The sequence below is a fragment of the Tupaia chinensis genome, unplaced genomic scaffold (assembly GCF_000334495.1).
Source record: "Tupaia chinensis unplaced genomic scaffold, TupChi_1.0 Scaffold000047_1, whole genome shotgun sequence".
Taxonomy (NCBI): domain Eukaryota; kingdom Metazoa; phylum Chordata; class Mammalia; order Scandentia; family Tupaiidae; genus Tupaia; species Tupaia belangeri.
The window spans coordinates 2,660,161-2,669,613 of NW_006159505.1; the positions used below are offsets into that span (position 1 = coordinate 2,660,161).

At 58.2% G+C, this 9,453-nt stretch overlaps 1 protein-coding gene across 1 annotated transcript in view; it reads left to right on the forward strand.

Annotated features, from left to right (window-relative positions):
• The window catches only part of ARHGEF17 (Rho guanine nucleotide exchange factor 17), a gene marked incomplete at its 5' end in the record, with an annotated part of 64,185 nt that overhangs the window by 48,531 nt on the left and 6,201 nt on the right, over positions 1-9,453 (forward strand). The window contains 11 exons of the mRNA XM_006141140.1: positions 742-924; positions 3,724-3,840; positions 4,059-4,151; positions 4,327-4,503; positions 4,834-4,884; positions 5,130-5,239; positions 5,327-5,412; positions 7,231-7,349; positions 7,746-7,959; positions 8,520-8,593; positions 9,074-9,273. Coding sequence (XP_006141202.1) covers positions 742-924; positions 3,724-3,840; positions 4,059-4,151; positions 4,327-4,503; positions 4,834-4,884; positions 5,130-5,239; positions 5,327-5,412; positions 7,231-7,349; positions 7,746-7,959; positions 8,520-8,593; positions 9,074-9,273 — 1,424 coding nt within the window. The remainder of the gene's footprint in view (positions 1-741; positions 925-3,723; positions 3,841-4,058; positions 4,152-4,326; positions 4,504-4,833; positions 4,885-5,129; positions 5,240-5,326; positions 5,413-7,230; positions 7,350-7,745; positions 7,960-8,519; positions 8,594-9,073; positions 9,274-9,453) is intronic.

A 9,453-nucleotide genomic window follows, 5' to 3' on the forward strand; every position in this document is an offset into this window, starting at 1 on the left:
AGGGGGGATGGTCACGCCGCAATCCCTTCTCCTCCATTCTCCTCTCAGGATCTTGGGCACGCACGCACACGCGCCCGGCGTGAGTTTTTTAAGCCACCGGGTCCAGGACACGAACCGTGGTCGACCACGTGGGAGTCCAGCGACATAGCCATTACACTAACTGCTGGTTCCCACGCACCCAATGCATTTTTGAAGCCCCTGGATCTGGGACTCAAACTCACTTTATCGCTCATGTGGGACCCGGCCACGTTAACTACCACACCACCCCTGCTTTGTCTGGCCCAGCCATTTCTTATATTTGTGTGTGTTGTCTGGCTCGGTTATAAGCTCTTTGGGGGCAGGGATTCGGGTCTTCTTCCTTCACTGCTGTCTCTCCATTCCTAAAGCAGTGCCTGGCACATAGTAAGGGCTCAACAGATATTGTCGCATTAGCGTGTGGGAGTCCCTCAGGGAGACCCGTCTTCCTGCTTTCCTTTATCCAAGCTCTGCTCGTGCATATGGCAAACCCTTCCTGATACCTCTCACTTGCAGCTGGTGCCCAGCCCTGGGCTCAGCAGTGAGGGCATGCAGTCTGGCCTCCCTGTCTCTCCTGGTGCTCGCAGACTCGTCAGAGAGATGCAGCAGGCCAGGCACTGGGCTACAGGCCCGGGACTCCATGTGGACTCACACCAGGGCCTAGGCAGACAGAGTGGGGGTGCCTTCTCTCTGAGGGGCCCTGCACTGACCCTGTGGGTCCCCCAGGGCTACATGCAGCCACTGAAGCAGCCGGAGAACTCCTTGCTGTGTGACCCGTCGCTGGTGGATGAGATCTTCGACCAGATCCCTGAGCTTTTAGAGCACCACGAGCAGTTCCTGGAGCAGGTGCGACACTGCGTGCAGACCTGGCATGCCCAGCAGAAGGTGGGCGCCCTGCTCGTCCAGTCGGTGAGTGGCCCCTGCCCGCTCCCACCCTGCCCCCATCTGCCTGCCCTACGTGGGTACTGACTCTGATCCCAGATCTCACACCCAGGACTTGCCCAGACACTGGCCTTGGCCCCAGCCCTGGGTTTACTGCCCAACCCAGAGCATGGCTGGACTCTGGCATGGAGCCCAACCCCAGCCAGACACTGGCCCGCTTCCTGACCCAACCCCAGTGGCTGGCTCTGCCTGACCCTAGCCTGACCCTGAGCTGGTGCCGATGCTGACCTGGACCTCTGAGAGATGCTGTTACTGACCCCGACTGGGTCTCACTAAACCTCAACAACTGCCCTGATCTTGACGCGGGCTTGGGCTTGATGTTGACCCTGGCCTGATACTGACCAGCTGTTTTTCTCCATCAGGTAGTTTAATAACAGCTGATGCTCTTTGGCACCTCTAACGTGAGAGGCATTATTCTCCGTTTTTGCTGTGGGGTACATGTGCTTATGGGGATGTGGAGGGGTGAGAAGCCCCCTCCCCCAGGGGGCATAGCCACTCCACAGTCTCGTCTCATTCTCCTCTTGTGATTTGGGCACACGTGCACATGCATCTGGCATGTTTTTCAAGCCACTAGGTCCAGGACTTGAACTGCCTAGTCAGCCATGTGGTATCCAGCTGTCTTAACCACCGTGCCACCAGCTGGGGCTCTGTCTGGGGCTCTACTCGCCCCCGGCTTCTCCTGGGGCCTGGACAAGTTCTCTCTCTCCTACCCGGCCCACAGTAAAGCCCCGCTCAGGCCAGGGCACACAGCTAACGCCTGCCAGCGGTGGAAGGCAGGCTCCATGCGGAAGTTTTCGGCCAGAACCTTGGCTAGAGTCAGGACCCCTGGGTTCCTGTTTCGGCTGTGACCTTTAGTGGCCCGAGGCATTATCCTAAAAGCTATATATATAACAACCCTAGGAGTGGAGTGCAGAGATTACCCTGATTTTAAAGCTGATGACTACGACTTCCAAGTCAGTCAGGTAGGAAGCGGTGTAGGGTGCCACCAGGGCAACCAGCTTCTGGCCCCCAGGCTCCAGGCTCCCCATCCTCCCTCTCCCCACAGGCCAGCCCGTCCCCCTGTAAGTGTTCAATGTCCTACAGTAGTGATTGGGAGCATAGGAAAAGGTCTTAGCTTCCAAATTCAGAAAGCACTGCAAAAGCAAAACCAACAAACGTGTAATTAAATGTCTGTAAGACGTAACATGCCATTTTCTCCCACTGTTCAACTTAGTACAGATACTAAATTTACAGTGACGTACAGTCGGAAAAAGAAAAACTAAGTCGAAACATTGTAAGTCCTAAGCGAGGCCCATCTGTATTCATTTATAAGAACTTAATTACATTTGAAAAACTTTAAGTTACGTTTTGTTACTTTGCTAGAATTCCCAAGAAGGGATGATGAGGACGGATAAATTGTACCTGAATACAGACTAAATGGCTACTCAGAGCCATGTCATTTCAGAAGTGAAATTGTAAAAATCCTTCCAACAATTTTGCAAGCAAAAAAAAAAAAAAATCTGTTTTTGTGGGATGTGGTGTTTTTTCATGTGTTGGTTATACTTGGGGGTGGCCGGGGCTTAGAGCAGCTCTGCCGACTGGGACAGTGATGTGACCTGTGGGGCGACTCATCACTCAGCTGAGTACAGCCATGTCCAGCCCATCCTCACCCTTGGCGTCACACGGCTCAGCCCCAGTCCTGACCTGGATGCTCAGTGCAGAAGCCGCAGACCCACAGGATACTTCGTCCCAGGGAAGGGGTGGGCAGTGACAGCTGTTTCTCTCCCCCAGCTTCAGGCTCTGCCCTGCTCTGTCCAGAGGCAGGGACAGCTGACACCTTGGAGAAGCAGGGGCCAGAAACACCACTAAAGGTCACAGCCGAAACAGGAACCCAGGGGTCCTGACTCTAGCCAAGGTTCTGGCCGAAAACTTCCGCATGTAGCCTGCCTTCCACCGCTGGCAGGCGTTAGCTGTGTGCCCTGGCCTGAGCGGGGCTTTACTGCGGGCGGGGTAGGAGAGAGAGAACTTGTCCGGGCCCCAGGAGAAGCCGGGGGCGGGTAGAGCCCCAGACAGAGCCCCAGTCAGTCCCAGAGCTCACCCTGAGGATGGGTGGGGAAGGGCATTCCGGAGCGCCGGAGCAGGCCAAGTGGCTGGAAAGTCTGTGTGGCCCGGAGGACAGTGAGGAGGGAGAGCTGCCGCGCTGGAAGTGATAAGGCCGAGGGTCAGAAATGCCCTGTTGGATGTGAGGGAGCCAAGCCTGCTCACTGCACGCATCCGGGACACACACAGACATACTAGCTAGAATAAACGTGTGTATATGTGTGCACACATGTGTACATGCCTTATCACAAGTCCCACATGCAACACATACACACTTAGTGACACAAGACACAGCAGCCCCTGCTGAGTCCTTAGCAATGACATCATTTCTTGGTGGAGGGACAAGATCCTGCAGTGGTTACGTCGCTGGGCTCCCACGTGGCCGACCATGGTTACAGTCTGGACCTGGTAACTTGAAAATCATACCGGGCGCGTGTGCGTGCGTGCCCAAGATCCTGGGAGGAGAGTGGAGGAGAAGGGATTGTGGCGTGGCCATCCCCCTGGGGGTGATCTCTTGCTTTCCCTCTCACTGTCTCTGATCTTGTCTCTATTGGTGAGCGCACACACTCTAAGGCAAAAACCTCTAAAAAAGAAAAGATGTCAACTCACGAAGTGATGGAAACGGGGACAGAGTGAGGCTGGGGGTGGGCCACCTGGAGGGGCCCCAACCTGCCTCCTCACCCACAGTTCTCCAAAGACGTCCTGGTAAACATCTACTCCGCCTATATCGACAACTTCCTCAATGCCAAGGATGCCGTGCGGGTGGCTAAAGAGGCGAGGCCTGCCTTTCTCAAGTTCCTGGAGGTACTGTGGGCTGGTGCGAGGTGGGGTGGAGTGGGGGTGGCCTTCACCTTGGGCCAGCTTCAAGGGCCCTGGGAGCTCCCTGCCTACATACAGTAGCCCTGGTAGGGCCAGCCTCCGCCCTCGACTAGGCTGGAGGGGCTTGCTGGGCTGGCCTGGAGGCACCTTGGCCGGCATCCATTCCTCACGCGGGTGCCCACCCACCCCGCTTTGGGTTCCAGCAAAGCATGCGTGAGAACAAGGAGAAGCAGGCGCTGTCTGACCTCATGATCAAGCCCGTGCAGCGGATCCCACGCTACGAGCTCCTGGTGAAGGTGGGCAGGGGCAGGTGGCAGGTGTGCAGGGCCCTGGGGCAGGGGGAACAGAGGGCCCTGCCAAGCTGAGCCTGGCATTGGGGTTTCTGGGCTCAGATAAGAAAGAAGTCCTCTCTGGTATCTACGCGTAGCCCCTTCTGCTCCAGCAGGCCGTCTGGCCCTGTTCCTCCAACAGGACCTTCTGAAGCACACACCTGAGGACCACCCGGACCACCCGCTCCTGCTGGACGCACAGCGGAACATCAAGCAGGTGGCCGAACGCATCAACAAGGGTGTGCGGAGCGCAGAGGAGGCAGAGCGGCATGCCCGCGTGCTGCAGGAGATCGAGGCACACATCGAGGGCATGGAGGATGTGAGTGCCACCCCGCCATGGCGGCACCCACTGGCTTCGCCATCAGCCTCTGCAGTCACCCAGAGTCATGGCCGTGTTTGTGTCCACGTCGGGGTCTGCAGTGTTTGCATCTACATGCACCCTTCTGTGACCACATGTCTCCCCGCTGTGTCCACTTCTCTGCCTGTGTCTGACCGTGTGTCCCATGGCCTGACGGCATAGCTTTGGCGGGGGGACAGGATGGTGCCCCACTGGCCTGGCCCATGCAGTAGGGCTGAGGGGTCACTGGGATTGGCTGGGGGACGGGGTTTAATAACTCCCCTTCGGTACTCCTGACCCTCTGCCCCACAGCTCCAGGCCCCTCTGCGGCGGTTCCTACGGCAGGAGATGGTCATCGAGGTGGTAAGCCAGTGGTCCAGGTCCCGCCCTGCCCCCCTCCACTCCCTCTGCTCACAACTGCCACCTGTGGCCTCCCTGTGCCCCCATCTCAGCAGGAGCCCCAGTCGCTCCCAGCTCTTCAGACACCTGGGTAGCTGGGGGAGAGCCCTCACCCCTGTCTGGGCTGTGCTGTCCCCTGGGGCACTGTGGCAGGTGCTGGGCTTCAGGACTGTGTCCACTCAGCCTTCATCCTGCCTCGGGCCCCACAGAAGGCGATCGGTGGCAAGAAGGACCGGTCCCTCTTCCTGTTCACGGACCTCATCGTCTGCACCACCCTGAAGCGGAAGTCGGGCTCCCTGCGGCGCAGCTCCATGAGCCTGTGAGTGCCGGCCCAGGGCTAGGGGCACTTGTTCCCCTGGGCCCCACTCCCTGCCCTGACCAGAGCACCCCACGGGCTCCTCCCCAGGTACACGGCAGCCAGCGTCATCGACACGGCCAGCAAATACAAGATGCTGTGGAAGCTGCCTCTGGAAGATGCGGACATCATCAAAGGTGAGCTAGTCGGGCCTGCCCTGAGGCCTGGCGTGGGTCTTTCTCTAAGAATCCTGCTGGAGGGTTTGAGCTGCAGCCTGTCCTGCCACCTGTCTATCAGCTCTTCTGCTATGAGGCCGGGACCTTGACTGGCAGGTTGGGCTGGGTTGGGATGGTCCAGGAAAGAGCTATGTCCGCAGCAATTAGCCATGGACTCATCTGTTCAAACTCATTTGAGCGCCTAACACTAGCTGACGTTCATTGCCCTGGTTCGGCAGCTTTGTATGAGGGGAACAGGGACTCACTCAAGTTAGTACAAGCACAGGATTGATGAATGAGCTGGCATTTGGGGCTGAGACTATCGAGAGCTGAAGCAGCCTCAGGGGGTAGTTCCCTCTCTCTCTCTCTCTCTCTCAGTCCCTGTGCTACGAGTCAGCCCCATTCTTACTGCAACTCCTATGATCAGGCCCAGACTCTGCCTCCAGGCTCACCTGGATGGCTGCTCACTGGAGCTGGCCCCCAGGGTGAGGGAGAGTAAACCCAGGTGCCCACATGGGTATAATAATAATGGCTATTATTGTTGGGCCAACTCATCTCTTCTTGCTAGAGGATAGGCCAGCCAATACAATGGCCATCTTAGGTCAGGTGCCCACTCCTAGTCCAATCAGTTGTGGCCAGGAGTGGGGCAGGTTCATAGGGACGGAAACGTGTTTGCCCAGGTGGCTGGGGTGGGGTAGTTTCTCTCAGGTGGAGCAGGTTGTCTCCGTCTGCTTGGGCTGCTATGACAGTAAAACTCACAGACCGTTTTAATTTATAAGCAGCAGAAATGTATTGCTCACAGCTCTGGAAGCTGAGAAGTTCCAAATCAAGGTGTCAGCCGATTTGATGTCCAGTGAGCAACTCACTCCTCGCAGACGGCGCCTTCTGTGTGTCTGCTTTGGTGGACGGGGCAAGCAAGCACCCTCAGGTCTAAGAAAGAGCGAGAAAAGGACCCTCAACAGGGTCTTGTCACATGGCCGTCCCCTTACATCCAGCCCTCCAGCTCGCCAGGGTCCTGGGTACATCTGTGCTCAGCATGTTTCTTAGATTGTCCAGGCTGCAGATCCGAACCCATGGCTGGCCATGTGGCTTCCGGCACTGCAGTTCAGTGCGCTGTGGACTAAAACTCAGGCTTTTTTTTTTTTTTTTAATTGCCATGGGCACAGTCCTTGCCAGAGAGACAGAGAAAGCACTCCTCAGTGAGGTGTGGTCACACTGCAATCCTTTCTCCTCCATTTCTCCGTCCTATCAGGATTTGTGCCGAGGGTGTTTTTTAAGTCACCACGGCTGGGATTTGAGCCGCAGTTGGCCATATGGGATCTGGCCCAGTGTACACCCTGAGCCAGACAGTGAGGGGTCTGGGGAGCTGCTGAGCTGTCAGCAGGGCCAACGCTTGGCAGTGGTCAGGTATGAGGCAGGCACAGAGAAATCCAGGGCACCAGCTCGTCGCTGTCTCCTCTGTGGGGAAGCGAGTGCCCTGGTCAGCACATTTAACTGCCCGAGGCGCTGCCTGCTCAGCCAGCTCCCCGGGGAGGCTGCTCGGTGCAGCAGGCCAGGGTCTGCTGGAGCTTGCGTAACCTGCAGAGCTGTTGACTCTGGGGAGTCCTGCAAGGGCCCAGCATCCCGTACCAAGCAGCTCTGAATCAGGCCTGTCCTTTGCACTCAGGCCTGGGTTTCTCTGAGGCTGACTCTAACTTCTTTCCTGAGAGCCCTTGCCTGTCGGGCCACCTCCTGGACAGGCTGTGTCCCAGCCTGACCTTGCCTACCTCTTTACCCATGGCCTTCCTGTGTCCCCACCAGGAGCATCCCAAGCCACCAATCGAGAGAACATACAGAAGGCCATCAGCCGCCTGGATGAGGACCTGACCACCCTGAGCCAGATGAGCAAGCTCTCAGAGAGCCTCGGTTTCCCCCACCAGGTCTGTGCCCTCTGCCTGAAGCTAGGGAGGCAGGAGGTAGGCCATGCGGGCACTCTGTGACCCTGTCTGAGGGCCCGACAGAGCCTTGGCATATGCCTGAGGGAGGAGGCATCCCTGCCACTTGTCTAAGGGGACAGTTACAGCCTACCCCCATCTAAGGGCAGTAACATATTCTGAGTCTAAGGCTGGGACACAGCTCCATCTTTGGCTGAGGAAGAGAGAGGGCCCACCCTGTATGTGGGGTGGGAGGGGGGCCCAGGCTACCTCTTGGCCTAAGGGAAGAGACATCCCACTTCTTTTCTGAGGGCAGAGGCTAGTCCCCACACACACTCCCAAGGGTAGATGCAGGCTGTGATGAGACGCCTGGGCCTGGGGCCTGGGCCCTCCACTCTGCAGAGCCTGGACGACGCACTGCGGGACCTCTCGGCCGCCATGCACCGGGACCTGTCAGAGAAGCAGGCGCTGTGCTACGCACTCTCCTTCCCACCCACCAAGCTCGAGCTGTGCGCCACACGGCCCGAGGGCACCGACTCCTTCATCTTCGAGTTCCCCCACCCCGATGCCCGCCTCGGCTTCGAGCAGGCCTTCGATGAGGCCAAGAGGAAGCTGGGTAAGCCACGGCACTGGCCATCCTCCCAGTACCTTCAGGGGTGGGAGGAGCCAGAACTCTCAGAACTGCAGTGCCCTAGCAGCCCCCACTGGTGGGGAGGGTGGACTGAGACTCACAGTGACACAGCTGACAGAACAGCAGCCGTGGCCTGCCCAGGGCCTCACTGGCAGGAAGGAGAGTCCGTGGATACGGCTGTCACGGCTTGACCTGCCCCAGAGTAGACATTGGTAGCAATGCCTCCGTGCCCCCGCGTCATACTCTGAGCAGGCCTGGATCAGAAAAAGCTATTGGCCAGGGACCATGGCTTGGGATATCCTGAGACACCTCTGGGTCTAATGCTCTCATGGTACAGGTGGGGAAGGACTGAGCTAGTGGCAAGCGGCATAACCCACAGCCACCTCACTGTAGTGTGACTAGGATCAGGCCCCTCCCTGGAGAGACCCTGAAGGGCAGGGGAGGGAAGGAAATGGGGTGAGGGCAGGACCAGGTGAGGGGGATCTAAGCAGCTCTGTCTCCCTCCGCCCACCCCTTGCCTGTCTGTCGGTCCATGTTCACAACAGCATCCAGCAAAAGCTGTCTAGACCCTGAGTTCCTGAAGGCCATCCCCATCATGAAAACCCGCAGCGGCATGCAGGTGAGTGGGCCACGTGGGTGTGCCATTCAAAGCCAGCACGTCAGCGGACTTGCGTTCCCAACAACATTGTGTGTGTGTCTTGAACATTGTGCTTGCTTCCTGTCCTTGAGTATGTGATTCTCTGTGCATGCACACAGACGCTGCATGCATGTCATGTATGTGGGATGCTTCATGCACATCTGTATCTGTGCGTGTGAACGGAGGCCAGACTGCTGATGTGCTGGGTTGAGTCTGCATACATAGTCACTGTGTTCCATGCATGAGTCCGTGTGTGTATATGCAGGAGTGGTTGATGGCTCTGTCACCCAGATGTGGGCACATCTGATGTGTAAGGTGTCATGCGTGTGTGTGTGTGGACACATGTGTGCAGAAGGGCATATAGGGAGTGCATACACACTCATGTGGGACTGTCACCCTCCTTCGGGGGTCCCTGGTTGGACAGTGGCAGCAATTCCTGCATTCACCTTCCCCTGCCCACAGTTCTCATGTGCAGCACCCACCCTGAGCAGCTGCCCGGAGCCCACGCCCGAGGTGTGGGTGTGCAACAGCGACGGCTACGTGGGCCAGGTGTGCTTGCTCAGCCTGCGCGCCGAGCCCGACGTGGAGGCCTGCATCGCCGTCTGCTCGGCCCGCATCCTCTGCATCGGGGCAGTGCCCGGCCTGCAGCGCCGTAGCCACCGGTGAGGGGCGCCTCGGGCTTCGGTTGGGAGATCAGCCCCTACCCCAGCACTCACCAAGGCCGCCCAGAGGTGGTTGTAGGCGGGGCCCGGCAGGTGTGGGCGGGGCCTGGGCAGTGCACCGGTTGGAGCGCTGTAGCTGCGGCTCCCCGGCGCCTTTTCCCCCCCCCCCGTGCGGCTTGT